Source organism: Perna viridis, chromosome 15 (genome assembly GCF_037379345.1).
Source record: "Perna viridis isolate PV_CMFRI_1.1 ecotype Kerala chromosome 15, ASM3737934v1, whole genome shotgun sequence".
Lineage (NCBI taxonomy): Eukaryota > Metazoa > Mollusca > Bivalvia > Mytilida > Mytilidae > Perna > Perna viridis.
The window spans coordinates 10893796-10911730 of record NC_142459.1 but is presented as its reverse complement, the minus strand read 5'-3'; the positions used below and the strand labels follow the sequence as shown (position 1 = coordinate 10911730).

The window sequence follows — 17935 nt, the reverse complement described above, 5'->3', positions numbered from 1 at the left end:
GAAAAACATTTGAAGGTGAAAGTCTAAGAAGAATGATGTGTACCTGTTTATTTATTCCATGCATCTACAGTTAGCAAGCACCATTCCATGGATTCACAATAAAATGTGATATTAAGAAGGTAACAAATTAACTTTATTCAGGGAAAAAAAACAAAACCAACAAAAACAAAAAAACAAAAAAACAAAACCAAAAACAAAACCAAAAAAAAAATCAACCAAACCGATCATCAAGGACATAAAATAACGCAACATATACAGACATAAATTTTAGATAGTGGTAATCTTATTGTTTTATTCAACATGATATCATCAAATCAGCCGAAAAAAATATCTATCTGACCAAAATTAAAATTACGCAAAAATCGCAATATATCATTTTAAATTCAAGGTATCAGTTATATGAAAATCATAATATCTGACTTTGCAAAACAGCAACGAATGGCCTCAGAAACAACAAAAGATATACTGATATACTTATTTCAATACAATTACAGTGACTTTTTTTTATTAGAAATAGTTTCTTTGCAATTTTTGAGGCGATGCCTGATATATATAATCGTCTAAAATACACCCTAACTCTAGAAATAATGCGATGTTGCAATTTTGGTCGCTCCGTCAGCGGGATTGGAACCCGTTCTCTTCTCTGACATCAATGGCAACACCGCCTGCACTAACTCTAACACTCTAGACCACTCGGACAACTTGAACGCTCCAGACCACTCGGCGAACTTGGCTATATAATAATATAGATTTCGTTAACCGAGTGATACTTCCTCGTACGTAAATCTAGAGCGCGTATATGTGCACATGATGTAACTGAATAGGACAACCTCTGATGGTATCAAGTAAGACAATAGATGATTTGTAACATTATACAAATACAGCCACACCATGTTTATAGATAGTCCCGTGGATGGAAGGACCAAAGATATGCATTGCACATTTGACAGTTCTAAATAAAATCGTTTGGAATTTTTCAGACACTTTTATAAGGGTACATTATCTTCCCTGTTTTAATTTGATCCGATGGAGCAGTGTAGTGAATAGAGTCGTCATATTCTTAGACGTTTGTTGTGACACCTAGATGAGCTGTCCCATACTACCATACATCGTGTACAAAGTCACATTCTGAGACGTTTGTATACATGGCCAGATTGTAAACTAGTCCACTGAATAAATATGGTATTCTGTTTGAATGAGTTGATAATTGATGATGATAATTACTGTTTTAATTATCATTATTAGTATCATATTTAGGTCAAGGGTAAAAATTCCCTTTTTTGCCATTTTAAGTTACAAATATTCTTTGACCATGTAGTCATCGTGTTTTGAAAAAATAAAATAAACACAAAACAAACAAAAACAAACATAATTCAAATCACCAACAACAGATACAAAAACACAAAACTCTGGCGGTTCTATAACTGATTGCTAACCCAAAGGGGACATTGGAATAGATCCTGCCTATGGATTAGTTTATCGTCACGAACAAATTGCGACAAAACCTGGACATAACACTAAGTTAAGGTCGATCATCATTGTTCACTGCGTACACCTTCGATAAGGTTAGGTAGAATGTAGACTCTTGTTAACTACAACAGTCTACGTACATTACGCATGTGTAACATGGCAGGAACACCAACGATATGGAAAATATACAAGTTAGGTATTTAAATAACTTTTTTTCTCTGTGTGCAATAAAACGAATCTTTAAGTGATATAAGAATAATAAGATTCAATAACTTAATTAAAGGAGACGTCATACAAAGGAATCATTTTTATGAACGTTTATATTAATAAAACCATTGTATGTTTAGTTACGAGTTCACCAAATTTGTTCTTATAAGCATTGACTTAGAAAAGTAATAATGACTTATTTGTGTTTTCAAGATGACCTAATTAATATGCATAAATGGAGACCGGAAGTAACGTACACTTACCATACATGGAAATGCTATGTAATTGGTTCTCAATCTCCATTTATGTACATTGAAAATGTATACACGTGACCCAACAAAATAATACATCTTCGAAAATAAGAGAGGTCCACTGGTCCGTGTATTAATCGCGTAGGGTCTTCTCGTTTTCTATTAGCTCTCCTTGTTCGTTATGCATTCATTCCCGTGAAGAATACACAACTACTTTGAACACAATTTTTAGGACATAAACAGGAAGGAACAACTAAAAAAAATGACACTCTATGTATTGCTCATTCTTTGCCGCTGGTTATATTAATAAACTAGCCCAGTAGACCTAAAGATGACAAAGAGATAGCGTGGGCCGCTTCTTCTATCTTAACATTGTTCTGCTACCAGTGACACGTGTATCGGCTTGCGGTTGACATGCAAGTGTAAGTCTTCGATAATAATGGAAATATACTTGAATTTGTTGTTTTGTTTTGTTGTTGTTTTTTTCTTGTTTATCGGACAACATGTTTATAGATCAATTAAATTTGCTTTTATCAAAAACAATTTACAACACGAGGAAGCCTTAGGACGAAACCCTTATTGGTTATTAAATAAACTTATCAAAAACCAATAAAATAATTAACAGGTTCGTGTTATCCTCTGTACTAGTACACTTACCAGGAATTACTTTCCGTAAAAAAATGAGAAATTAATATTTTCATTGAAGATCATGATCGGAACAGTTTAAATCGTAAAATGTTAATTTAATTTATCTTGTACTTTATGTAAAAAGTACATTTTTTCCACGACAAAACATAATGAAATATTTCTTTGTAATCTTGGAGCAGATGTAATCTTCCCAATATGGATAGTCTAGTCATTATACTTGTAATAGTCCCATATTTATGATAGTGTTACCATTTTCTTCAAGTGCCTTAAATTGATACAACTGTAAGTATATATTCGTTGGCAAACCAACACTTCAAATATTTTCACTTTCAGTTATAGAAAGAATGCAACAAAAGCAGAAGCCTCGCGTATTTCAATCATTCGATCTATAATTTGAGAACCAATGACGTAGCACGGTCAATTGACCATATGGCTAATTATGATTCGTAGGGATAAAGTGAAGTAAATGACTAAAAATGGCGCTTTGATTACAATTATTAGTAGTAGTGATTCAAATGAACCAAAATTTAAACAAAAATATATTTTTTTGTGTCACGTCTCCTTTAAGCGGTTTGATTTTGTAAGCATAACCAAAAATTATGTGTGGTTATTCAATTTGAAGGCCAATAAAACTCTTGAAATTTCTGTGCTAAACGAGAGATGTTATTTAATGTGATGAAATTTCTGTTTTTGTTTTTGTATTTGTTTTTTTGTTTGTTTGTTTTTTTTTGTTTTGTTTTGTTTTGTTTTGTTTTGTTTTTTTTTTTTGGTGTGTTTTACATTCTTTCTTAAGGGTTATAAAGTTTTAATTAGACAAAATAGAATTTCCATCCATCATAGATTAACTTCAGGTTATGTAAAACTAAAATGAAATATATATGAGAAATTTGTTAAACACTCGTTACCCTTTTTACAAAAAAAATGTCACAGTGTATTTAACAATTCGTTTGTACAAGTTTGTACAACTGCTAAGTTTATTGGTTCAAATTTTTTTTTGGACATTTCAGCATTTCTGATTAGTGTTCTGGCATCTCTACCACACATTGATGCTGGTAAATATGTAATATTTGTCGTCTACCATTTCAGTAATTCAAACACATTACGTTTTTCATTTCTTAAGGAGGTAGATCTAGCGTAAGGGACATAACTCTTATAAATCATTGGAACGTCTGTGTCAAGTATTTAGCATCAATTTAGTATAAGCATCAACGTTACTTGGATTGATTTCATCCTGTATCAAATAAACGCTTGATAGGCTTTGGTAAAATTGAATATGATACAAACATGTCATTGATTTAAAGAGTTATTTCCCTTACCATAGGTCTACGTTCTTAAAGAAAATAAATCATCAAAAATAAATATTAACGACATTCCCTTTGAAATACGGTGTCAGGTGACTTTTCGACATAACTTTCCGTGTTATCAATTTGATCAGAACCAGTCGTCAATATGTCAATTACAATACATTGAAAATTGTGACCGCAAAAATAAAATAAAATAAATAATAACACAAAAACACAAACCCAAACAACAAAAAGCAAACAAACAAACACACAAATAAACTATTTTTTAAAATGTCAATCTAAGTACAAAAATTGTTAATCCAATACTAATTGTTTTCCGGTCATTGGATTCCTGCTTCAAGAACAATATATCAGGCATCAAATGCTGAACTATTTGAAAATATGTTTTCAATTATAACATCAAATGAAGCATTTGGTTCTCAATGTAAATTAACAAACTTTACATTATAATTGAAAATCCGTCAGTTGTCTTTCTTTGATAGGCATAACATGCTACAATTGTACTGACCCACATGACGATGGTTGCTATCAAATTGATGAATGCAATGACACCGAGGTACGATTATGCTGCTTAAGTAAAACATGTCTACATCAAACCATATAAAGTCCAAAAACATTTGTGAACCAGACACACTCTTTAGTTCCTTTTATCAGTTGAATGTGTTAATCCAAATACTTGTAAATAATCAAACCGTCAAAATCTAACAGGCTAAGGTTTAAGACAGGTTTCAATGTAGTTGAAATAGAAGGGAAATATTATGTGTTTTCTAAATAATGTTTAGCAGTCACAAAATGAACCTATGGAAACTCCGGAACTAAAATGTCAATACACACCCTTCTTGTCGATATGTCACCATGATAAACTTTAAGTATCCTTGTTAGATATTGCTTCGAACCTTGAGTATGCGTTCCAGAAGGCCTCCTGGGAAGGCAGAGGCAGTTGTTTGCATATGCAAAAAAAAAAATCTGAAATATGTTTTGGCTATTAAAGATCGCAAAACATGTTGTATCAAAAAATAAGTGCTAGTTTGCAATAACAAACGTGGTGAGAATGAGATTAAATGTATAAAAAGCAACGAAAACTGTAAGTAAAAGGAAACCAGTTCTGGATATTTTATCAACTTGGTTGATTTGTAGGGACCTTTGCAATTATATTCTGAGTCACTTATGTTCGAATAAAAAAAGATCAGGTTCTCTCTGACAAAAATGTGTTTAATATTGTTTAGAAACGCAAATATAAAAGGGAAACAAAAATATATATGCTTAACATATCATAGGATCTACTTTTTTTCATTACATGTCACTTTATACCTGATTCTGCGTATTTAATGATCACATAACATCATATAAAAATAACATGACGTTCTCAAAAATCTTTCAAAGAAGCTTATTTGTTTATGCTTCATAATAAGAATAGCCTAAAACCTTTACAAAATCTGCCGTGTTTGTCACTGGAATGTGTGATTTTACGATCCAGGTGTGTTACAGAGAAAGATTGGTGACTGAAGATGGTACCACTATGTACAAATCCGGATGCATTTCTAAACAAGTAAAGAAATCAACTGAATCATTCTTTATAACTAATGTCAAATGAACAAATTGTCTAATTTTTAAGAAAATTATATGGGTAATACTTTATGGGCGATCATTTGTCTACCATGCCTATAAGGAGAAGTCGAAAACTTGTCAACCACTGAGATTTTTCGTAAGCAGTAAGAAACAATTCTTTAGAAACTATAGATCAAAACTATGACTTAAAACTGCTTCTTTATTTCTATAAGTATTATTTGTAATGAAAACTAGTGAAAAACGCAGTACACAGCTTTCATGAGCCCTCTAATATTAATATTAATATGAGCATTTGTATACACACATTAAGTTATTGTTTTTTTAATCAAGATCTGTGGTGATTCATTGCGAAGTGGATTGATTTTTGGAAAACGCAGTTCAATAACAAAGTGTTCACAATGTTGTGAAGTTGCCAACTGTAACATGGCTCTTTGTGATAATTCAAGTAAGTTGTAGACAATTCATACCTTTTTTCCTAATTTAAAACTCATATTTTTAGTCTAACACTCGATATTTGTTGGTTTTTTTGTTGGGGTTTAACGTCCGAGCAGCAATATTTCAACTATTTTCAGACGATGAACATGAAATTGATGATAAAATGAAATTGAAATGATGATGAAATGAAAAAGGATGGGACATAAGGACAATGGGGGTCGACAAATTTTGATTGCCACTGGAAATAGGGAGAGGTGGGTAGGGTCGGGCAATTCTACTCCGGGAGAATACCACTGTAGGGTTCTTTAACGTGCAAGGAACGTGGCATCTTTCCCAACACGGTGCGCCACTATGGTTTGCGGTCAGGTTTTCTGTATTATAGCATGTAACACGCCAGGGGTACCCCATTCAACCACCTGGGGCACACATTCCAGTTGCTCTGCTGGCAGAGCGCCCTTGCCCCCGGCTAGGGATCTGAGCACTATTTAGTCGCCTTTTACGACAAGCTTAGCGCTGCTGCAATGCTGCAGGCCTATTCTTTGAACTCCCGGACCTGCACGGGATGTAACACTCGATAGGTTAAAGTACTTGACAATTTTTATTTTTTTATCCTTTTTCCAAAACCGCATCCAAAATACCTATGGCTAACTTTTTTCGATGTCATAGAAAAGATTAATGCAACTTTACCGTCATCACAACAAAACGTCTTTCCAAGACGGTCGACATTTTGTTCAATATGTATGCTTCAGGCGTGGATTTCAGAAAAAAAGTCGTAAGTGTAAAATTGATGGTAAGTTATGACGTCAGAAAGTTTGTTTGGATGTGACGTCATTACTTACGAAAATCTTTACAGTTATGACTTTTTGTGAAATCGACGCCAGGAACCTAGCCCTTTGAGAATCGAAATATATCATGGAAACTCATTTTATTATGATTGTACCAGGGGGATATTTATGTAAATATAAATCATCCGTTATCGCTTGGGACGAAACAATGCGTCATAAATGTCAAGACATAACAGTAATACAATAGAAGGAGACTTTGAACTTTATTTCTAAAATAACGATTCAATGGCCATAATTGTAAAGAAAAGTATACTCTTCCATATGTATTTTATTTATCCTCTTTTCAGAGGACTAATTACCCAGGATGTATATTCACTATAATTCAACGCCTTTTAGCTATTGGAGTAAATCAGGAAGCTGTAAAATGTCTGTGGAGGACATTGATTGACATTGTGATACTAACTAAAGATGTTCATTTCTTCCGTTTATATATAGCTTTAATAAAATGTTTTACTTCCAATACAGTAGGCGTCGATATTTGTTCAAACTCGCCATGTCTTCACGGAGGTACCTGTCAACAACAAGGCGGTAGCTATTTGTGTGTTTGTCCAAATGGTTATAAAGGAACTAACTGTGAGTTAGGTAAGTTGCACGTTTATTACTGTAAACGTATTTTTTTTTGCAGATTCTGTCAACTAAACGTTTTCGTGGATATCATTTTTTTGCGGTTTAAAACAATTGTTTATCGTTGATTAGTGTTAAAATAAATTTTGCGGGGATTATTTTTCGCAGTTTTCTGTCCACCGTGAAAATAGCGAAAATTAGAACACGGCGAAAATTATACATTTACAGTATTTGTTTAATGTTTGTACAGTTTATGCCCTTTCCCAAGATGGTATGTATAGTTGGTGAAAGAGGAAAGTGGTCGTCATATTCAGGAACAATTGCAACATATGTTGTTCATGCGTTTTGAAAACATCTAGAAAACATATGTTTATCCTATGTTTTTCATATGGTTAGGACCACTATGAAACATATTTGTTTCAGACTAATGAATTTGTTAATGGAAACAATTGAATACATTCATCTGGTGTTTTGTTTTTAAAAAGGATTACACGTATTAAAAGAGTATGAGTTCAGGTATTTTTAACAGCATTAAAACATATTTTTACCATACTGGTCCTAAACATATGTTTCAATATGTTTTAAAACAAATGAAAACATATGCTGCAATTTTTCCTATGTATTCCTTTCAACAAAAGGGATTTGACATTACCAGGTTTGGGATATATTTTGGATATTTACGTATTTATAGGATGATTAACGGTGTTAATGGGAAAGAAGAACTGTCACTAATAGCAATTTTTATTTTTCTTGGCAACAAAGTAAAATTAAACTCATATTAAGTTGTAATTACTCACACTCAGTAGGAAACTAATGTTCGCGTAAGTTGGATGTGAAAACTGTAACAGTAAAACCTGTCTCAGCCGAACCCTTTCAGATTTTTTTTAGATAAGTTTCACAGTATTTTGATGACACTGTTGATTAGTGCTAAGTTTTCTCATTTTAATATATTTTTTATTAAATCTTCATAACGAAGTATCAAAACAAATAGCCATGTAGTCAACCTTCATTAACAATTTCATGTATCACCCTTCATTAACCATCTCATGTAATCATTCTTCATTAACCATCTCATGTTATTAAACTTCATTAACCATCTCATATAATCACCTCCATTTACCATCTCACGTAAGTATTCTTCATTAACCATCCCATGTAAGAACTCTTCATTAACCATCCCATGTAAGAACTCTTCATTAACCATCTCATTTAATCACCTTCAATAACCATCTCATGTAAATACCCTTCATTAACCATCTCATGTCATCACCTTTATACATGTATGAACTAATACTTGATCGAGAAAGCCAACACAATTTACATCAAGTTTTTTACTCAATATTAACATTGGCAACATAACATTAAATGTCAGTGTGTTATATAGTAGTTTCACTTATTGAGAACAAAACATGTATCGATGATGTATGGAGGTATGAATGAATTAACCAATATACAATTTTGTATATTCAAAAAGGACGCTACTTTGTTTATACGTAAACTGTAAAGATTGATTGACATTGTGATACTAACTAAAGATGTTCATTTCTTCCGTTTATATATAGCTTTAATAAAATGTTTTACTTCCAATACAGTAGGCGTCGATATTTGTTCAAACTCGCCATGTCTTCACGGAGGTACCTGTCAACAACAAGGCGGTAGCTATTTGTGTGTTTGTCCAAATGGTTATAAAGGAACTAACTGTGAGTTAGGTAAGTTGCACGTTTATTACTGTAAACGTATTTTTTTTTTGCAGATTCTGTCAACTGAACGTTTTCGTGGGTATCATTTTTTTGCGGTTTAAAACAATTGTTTATCGTTGATTAGTGTTAAAATAAATTTTGCGGGGATTATTTTTCGCAGTTTTCTGTCCACCGTGAAAATAGCGAAAATTAGAACACGGCGAAAATTATACATTTACAGTATTTGTTTAATGTTTGTTCAGTTTATGCCCTTTCCCAAGATGGTATGTATAGTTGGTGAAACAGGAATGGGAAAGAAGAACTGTCACTAATAGCAATTTTTATTTTTCTTGGCAACAAAGTAAAATTAAACTCATATTAAGTTGTAATTACTCACACTCAGTAGGAAACTAATGTTCGCGTAAGTTGGATGTGATAACTGTAACAGTAAAATCTGTCTCAGCCGAACCCTTTCAGATTGTTTTAGATAAGTTTCACTGTATTTTGATGACACTGTTGATTAGTGCTAAGTTTTCTCATTTTAATATATCTTTTATTAAATCTTCTTAACGAAGTATCAAAACAAATAGTCATGTAATCAACATTCATTAACAATTTCATGTATCACCCTTCATTAACCATCTCATGTAATCATTCTTCATTAACCAGCTCATGTTATTAACCTTCATTACCATCTCATATAATCACCATCATTAACCATCTCATGTAATCATTCTTCATTAACCATCTCATGTTATTAAACTTCATTTACCATCTCACGTAAGTATTCTTCATTAACTTTCTCATGTAAGAACTCTTCATTAACCATCTCATGTAATCACCTTCAATAACCATCTCATGTAAGTACCCTTCATTAACCATCTCATGTCATCACCTTTATACATGTATGAACTAATACTTGATCGAGAAAGCCAACACAATTTACATCAAGTTTTTCACTCAATATTAGCATTGGCAACATACCATTAAATGTCAGTATGTTATATAGTAGTTTCACTTATTGAGAACAAAACATGTATCGATGATGTATGGAGGTATGAATGAATTAACCAATATACAGTTTTATATATTCAAAAAGGACGCTACTTTTTTTACATAAACTGTCTTTTTTTTAGAATATCATGTATGTTTGTTCATTTGTGTAGACTCTACCCATCAAAGATACATAAATCACTGTATTTAAAAGATATTGTATCGAACCTTTTCAACTGTGTGTGATTCGAGGTTTTCTTAAGTACCTTTTGAATATTATACTAAAGCTCTTATACATGTAAAGCAGAATGAATAGGCTTGTTTTGAATGTTTTCAGCTGAAAAGCCCACATGTATTGGTCAACAGTACTTCACCTGGAATAACCACTGCTACTATATATCTAGTGAGATACAAGAATGGAAAATGCATAAATCAGTGAATACTGTAAGTATTCAGAATATACACAAGCACAAGACTCATTATAATGTTGCTGTACTGGAATGAACTTGTCTGTCCGTCATTTCATCTGGTATACTTTTCTGTCATATATTCTTCAGCTACACTGATGAAATCACTCCGAATGTTTCAATTGCTTTTGCATAATGATTAAGTGTCGTTTCTTTTAGTTTTTCCGCATTACTACTTCTTGTAAACCATACCATTTCTACATTTAAAGACTTTTAGGGTTTCTTTACTTTGTAATGAACACAAACATGAGTTTTTTATTTATATCACGTATAACAGAACATTACAAAGAATAATCAAGGGAATCAATGTTATAGCGGTGATCAAAAGAATGAAATCCAGGAACAAAGACGAGACATGGAAAACCGACACACAACAAAGAACATAAACCAACGAATACCAACCATACAGTGCAACAAAAGCTAATGAACAACTCGGACTCCACTTAAAACTGGGAGCATGGACCAGGTGCACTGGTAGGGTAAGCGTCCTCTGTATACATAGATTTTTAGCTGTTCTAAATTGTTTAAAGTACACCTGGTCCATGATCCCAGTTTTTAATGGAGTCCAAGTAGCTCATTTGGTTTTGTTACTTTGTATGTATGATTTTAGTTATTTTATGTTCTTTGTTGTGTTAGTCTGTTTTCCATGTCTGGTCTTTGTCCCCGGATTACATTCTTTTGATTACCACTATAACCTTGGTTCCCATGTTACTCTTTAAACATGATGCGAACCTTTTTAGTATAAAACGATTTTAAGTTATGCATATGATGGAAGGAGCTCAATGTTTTTCCTCAAACTGTTTCATTAACACAAACTTCATCTACCTGTTGTGGACTGACTGTGTATAATTGTTTCATGGTGCACCGCCATGTTGGTATGTGTGAATATTTGAGATTTTCCTCTGGAAAGGCTTAATAGATTTCTACACCAACTTCAAAGTTATTAAAATGATTAATTGAATGTATAAATATAAAATCGAATCCATCGACGTATCATAAGACAAAACAGCGCCTTCACACTTGCGATATCGTTCATTCTAAGAATACCTTTTTAGACATTTATAGTTCTGGTTTTATTTTCTACATCTAAAGGACGTTGATGACGCATCGTTCATAAAACACAGTGTAGCACGTGTTTTGAATTTTTCTTGTAGTTTAATATTCATCATAATGATTGTTTTTTTTCTGTTTTTAATTACCATAGTATATATATAGTTTGTTAAACTGTAATTAATTCAATACAGGATCCATGCAAAGTAAGAAATATGAAAATAGCTGTGATAGACACTAACAGTGAACACTATGCGATGTTGCATCAAATCAGAGAAGTACTACACGGTACAACCATTAAATCATCAAGTTATTTTCAATACTTTGTATTTTTTAACATCTGATGATTAACGTTTTATCAATAGAATGATTTATCTTTTTTACTGATATGCAATAACAAACATTATAAAAGTAAAAGAAAAACAAATAACACCAATGAACTGAGGTTATAGTTGGTGTAAATGAATGTATTTTCACTGATATAAAATAATTGGAACGTTTGTATTCACCATTGTATACCCATCTCATGTAAGCATCAAAGTGACTTAGTCTGATTTTATTCTTTTTCAAAGGGAAGCTTGAAATGCTTTCGTGAAATTGTATATGATGCAAACATATCACTGTTTGGAGCAGTTATGTCCCTTACACCAGGTCTACCTCCTTATAGGTTTTCCACAATAAATATTCCTAACAATTTATATATCTTGATAGAAAAGAGAACATTTTGGCTTGGTGGAAGATACACTGTAAGTAATCATACCTGGAATTGGATAAACGGTGATGTCATTAATCCACATAGTTCGCACTGGGAGGGCACATCTGGTGGTAGACATACACATCCTTATTGTATGGTAATGAATGGAAGGATGTGGGACAATAGAAACTGCAATGATCCCCATATACATCTATGCGAATCAGGGGAATTCCAAGTTAATCTTAGGCCATTAATCACATCAGGTATGGTTATAGTATTTACATTTTTTGTTTTTTTTTCCTCAATCTGTAGATATGTTTAAATTGTAAAGTTATTTTATGGTATCCAACTGCACTCGTCTGGTGGTAAACATTTACATCTTTATTGTGTGGTCATGGATAGAAATAAATGGGATGACAGGAACTGTGATAGCCCCATATACATCCATGCGAATCTCATGAATTCCAAAATAACCCCAATCCATCAGTAATGTCAGGTATGGTTGCATAATAAACGTATGGAAACGTATGGAAATATGTCAATATTTCATACGTATGTAGATAAGTTAAAAGTGTGAAGTCAATACGCAATAATTAGAAAAAGGTTCCGTTAAAAAATCGACGTATGCTGTTTTCAATACTCCATACAAGCGTAGAAAAATTAAAAGTGTGATGTCATTTATGAATAAGAAAAAAAAGTCATTATTTTACAACGGCAGCCATTGAAAGAAATCTGATTGTTGAATTAAACTGTCGTACGCAGCATATCATATTATGTGCATGTCCCATAATCTTACGAGTAACGCAAGCCAAATGCTAATGACCTTATTTTTATGACAGTTCTAAATACTAGTAGCCTTTTTCGTGCGCATTGTAGGGTAGTTGATGATAAAAAATTATGTTGTTCTACACAAGCCCTACCTCGCAAAAATCTTTATTGTACATAGTCATCAATTGTACATGAAACACTCTTTTAAATTATTCTTTTTTAGTTATTTACATACAAGTATAACATTTCTCTGATTTTTTTTCATGTCGCTTACAGGAAACTGTACCGGTAGTAACTTTTTTCAGTATGACGGCCATTGCTATTACTTTTTAAATGATATAAAACGAAGACATGATCACGTAAGTATCAATCGTATGTAGAGTAATAAAAATTACAGCAGTTTTGTAAAAGGAACACTTGAAATGGACAAGTCCTCAACTTATTTTTGCATCCATTTAAGAACTGATAAAGACAGATTGCCATTCATTGTTATTGGTAAAATAAGTTTTTTTCTTTAGTAAAACTCGGTGACAGTCTCGGTAACATAAAGGGAACACGAAATGTTTGTTCGGCAGTGAAACATTGATTTTTCTTGAAATGATCGTTGAATGTTACGTATGAGGGTAAAATTCCCTTCTTTTTTTTGAAATACACACCAACTAAGTGTTGGACTGGTGTATATATTTAATAAGTTATACGGCGTGAATTCCCAGGAATCTATACGACATACACTTGAAACGTTCACGCTTCCCATTTTAGCGATCGTACATCGTTTATCGTGCGTTGATACATCGTTTTGCGTTCGTTTAAACGCACAATGAACGCATGATAGAAGCGTTAGTTTAAACGATACAATCGTTTGTTTAAACGCCCGCTGGGAGCGTTTGTTTAAACCCACGATAGACACGTTCGTTTATTTTTGTACTTTAATCATTTCCTCGATTCAACTGTTATTTTTATATTATTTGCTATAATTGATTTGTATATTTCTATTATAACATGTTGATAGTATAATGTTTTATCTTTCCTCTATCGTGCGTTTAAATACACGCTGTGAGCGCTTGTCTATCGTGCGTTTAAACAAAAGATAGAAAAGTTCGTTTATCGTGCGTGTAGTGAGCGTTTAGCGTGCCTTTAGGTATCGTGCGTGCGAGAAACCTAAACGTCTCAAGAAGTGTACATAGCAGTTCAAAGGTTCTTATTGAAATTTTATTTCGTATTTCATATTATGACGAGGAATAAATTGATAACATGTTTCTATACTTTACAATAATTATACCATATGAAATCCGTAGGCAAAATAATAAATATAAAATGACAAAAATATGAAAGGATAATTAAGGCAACCAAAAACGTATTTCAAAGAAAATTAATCAAGGATAATACCTAAAAAAGAAAACAACAAACACATATAAAAAAGAATACCAAATAACACGTACTAACAAACAAATATAAATAAGTGAAGTCAAGTTAAATCTAGGACAATGTACCAATTGCAACGGTAGGATAAACATACGATACATTGTATATGGAGGCATCTGACTTTCATTTTGATTTTTTTCTTATTTAATTTGAAAAATATAAGAATCCGTGTTTAACTATCCAATATATTATTAGTATGATTCTTGACATGTACAAGTTTGCATTGGCCAATTATATTTACAAAACATCATAGGTTTAAATACCTAAATTTGTTAACAGGAACCATGCAAAGCTATTGGAGATGATTTCAGTCTTACAATTATTAACAATGACGCTGAACAGATGGCTGTTTCACATTTTATCAGAGACATAATGAACTGTAAGTTATTTATATCAGATCATTGGTAAAGAAAGTGTAATCAAGGGAACCAAGGCTACAGCGGCAATCAAAAGAATGTAATCCAGACATGGAAAACAGACATACACAACAAAGACCATAAAGTAACTAAAATCATACTTACAAAGTAACAAAAGCAAATGAGCAACTCGGACTCCACTAAAAACTGGGTGCATGGACCAGGTGCACCAGTAGGGTAAGCGTCCTCTGCTTTTCTAGAAACACCCGCCGATATGCTCATAAAAATGAAGTCCGGGATAGACAAACGAGGAAAGGAAAACTATGACCCGTTGAATAGATCAGTTTTCATGTTGCAGTTGGATACACCATAAACATATACCACAGATGTTTCATGATATCAGAATTATTATTTTGTATTGATAAAAAGGAACATGTAATAATGAAAATAAAAATACGCAAATATACAACTTACCATTTTTTTTAATTTATAAGTGGGGTTTCCATGTTCACTTTTTAAACTTTGGCTGAAAAGTGGTTATAGTTTACTACATTCTTTATTTTTTTATAAAGCAATACAGAATATTTAGTTTTGGCTAATGTCTGCTGTAGTTTGCATCGCAGAAAATTTACCGTGTTTAGATCCAGTGTACATCGCATCACAGATAATTTTACTTTCTCTGGATTATGGCTTATGTTTTTAATGTTACTTGGTGTTGGTTATCGCGTAGTGTTTAAAACGAAAACATTTATCTTCTGTAGATACGGACGTAGTTTGGTTACGTGGATATTTTGCACATTATTATGGACATGAATTTTGGGGATGGTCACATACTGAAAAGATTGACTTACATAGTTCGAACTGGAAGGATAATCCATACCAGAACCACGGATGTCTTGTTCTGGATGGTCACCAATGGGGGATACGTAAATGCCAGGAACTGCATTATCAACTTTGTGAAGGCGGTTTATAAAAAAATCCAGCTAGTTGGGAGTATTCGTCAAGTTTTCTTTTCGAATAATAAATGTATGTATTATGTTTTTTATCCTTGCTTCTATTATTGCAGTGCATACTGCATTCTCGGTTTTGGCTGATTAATGGTGGGTAGCATTATAAAATTGGATGAAAAAATACAAAAGTGTAAGATATAAATCGATATTCTGTTACAGTGATTCATGTAGCTGCGTTTATTAAAACCAAATACAGAGAACAATCAAATTTCAAATGTCAACATCAATTTTATATAAAAAAAAGTTCGTAAAACAGAAAAGAAATCTAAACAAAACAAAACAAAACAAAAGCAAAAAACGAATGACACAAGGGCCAAATCAAGCAAATCATTGTTCTAAATAGTGCGAGAAACGCTCCAGTTGTTTAGTATGTGTGTGTTTTTTTTTCTCATATTTTATGATAATATATTGTGAGTATTTCACAAACGATTCACTACGTTAGAGCAAGTTCTAATTACAATTATTTCCTTGAACGTCATAAATAGATGCAAAGCAGACTCCTGAATCAGGGACATGCGGAAATACGTCTCAAAAAGTGCTTTACCAAATGGATTATACCAAGCAAATACTATTTAACAACCACCAATATATTCACAATCCAATGGAAGATGGAGATTTGACGCGATGTAAAACCTAGATTTAACCCACCATTTAGATTAAAATGTCTGTACCAAGTCAAGACTATTGCGGTACCAGCTACTGCGATGTAGTAGTATTTTAGTTGTCAGATTTATTTTGGACTTGAACCGATTATGGATCGGATAAGTGTTAAGTAATTTTGTTCTTACTCTTATTTATTAGTGTGATCTTCAGTTCAAACACATTTGACATAGGCAAGACGAATTATATTATATTGAAAATAAAACTATTTGTGCATTTGGGAAACGATTTTTGTTTAAGAGGATAAAGTTAACATATCCTCAGGAGACTACTTATCAAATCAAAAAGATCTTTCTTGTTGGTCTATATTTAGCCAATTGTTCCTAGAAAGGAATAAACCACAAAAGACAATTTCGTGTTAAATATGGAATAGTCGACGAGCATGCATGGAGCATGGTCAATATACACGTCGAACAAGACAATTTTCTTTTGTTCTACCAAAATTCAATATCGATGAAGTATAAGTTACGGATGCTCATCGACGTAGCACCTAAGGGTTTATGACTAATGTTGATTATTAGATATGATTCTAGTTATTTTGTATAAGTAACACACAATTTTTATGTTTATGAAGTAATTAAAATAATAGACAAATATATCACAGGTCTAAACCTTAGTTTAAAAAAATAAATAATTTATACATATCTGTGCTTAACACTTCAATCAATACAAGCCAGCAGTTTTTTTTACTCTTACGAAACGTAATCCTTCATAGGTGTCTGTGCTGCTTTTATAGTTTTTTTTTCACTGTAATTATAAAATGATTTCAATGTATTTATCCTAAATCTAAACGCTGAAAATTTGGTTAAGTCGGTAGTTTTTGTTTTTACTTCTATAAATTGCATACATAACATAACTATGTGGTGATTATTGGTGTTTTAAAACCGCATTAGGGCTGATAACAGATTTACATAAATCGAAGCAATGTTGTATACTCCACATTGTTCCCCCATACATATATAGTAGGGATTCTAGTGAAAACCTATTGCATTGCCTGTGATCTGAGTTATGCTTCGTCCCATGTCATGTATGGTCTTCGATACTGTAATTTTTTCCCCGAGTTAAAACGTTGTTTTTATCTATTTGTTGGCTTTGTTGCGTTGGATATATTTTTTTTCTCTCGCGTGTATGGACATTACATAAACATTCTGGTACTTAAAAAATGATAATTCTCAATTAAATGTCTCCATTCCAAATAGAATTGTCATTGCTTTTTTTTTAAAACTAGCGATAGTAAAAGTTGCGACCTTGGAGTAAACGGTCGAAAAAACATTTTTGACGATGCTTTACGGTTCACTTACTATATACACAAAAAAATATTTAAGAAATATATTTTGGCGTTTAAAAAAATGCAAACTTCTTATAACACACGAAAGATATAGTAAAGACCCTAGATTGAAATGATATCTGGGATTAAAAAGAGGAATTGAAAACCAACAAAATAATTCATAGTTTCTCATAATGATGCAAATTACTAAGGACAAATGTGAAAATACTCTAAAAGAGAATGGACCTAGAGCATTTAGTCTGAACCTATAGCTAA

At 32.4% G+C, this 17935-nt stretch overlaps 1 protein-coding gene across 2 annotated transcripts; it reads left to right on the top strand.

Moving 5' to 3' along the window:
* The first annotated feature begins 1554 nt into the window (after positions 1–1554).
* LOC148596909 (uncharacterized) lies at positions 1555–17036 on the top strand. Of its 2 annotated transcripts, XR_015919144.1 has the most exons (14): positions 1555–1666; positions 3584–3628; positions 4363–4436; positions 5358–5429; positions 5780–5894; positions 7195–7311; positions 8886–9002; positions 10303–10409; positions 11677–11770; positions 12194–12439; positions 13221–13303; positions 14646–14745; positions 15484–15748; positions 16218–17036. XR_015919144.1 is itself a non-coding variant. In XM_088563920.1 (13 exons), the coding sequence occupies exons 1-13, from the start codon at positions 1618–1620 to the stop codon at positions 15693–15695; spliced, it is 1431 nt and encodes a 476-aa protein (XP_088420046.1). In that variant the 5' UTR covers positions 1555–1617; the 3' UTR covers positions 15696–15767. The 2 variants fall into 2 exon arrangements, 1 of the variants encoding a protein (XP_088420046.1); XM_088563920.1 differs by lacking the exon at positions 16218–17036 and having other exon boundaries at positions 15484–15767.
* The last annotated feature ends 899 nt before the right edge of the window (positions 17037–17935 follow it).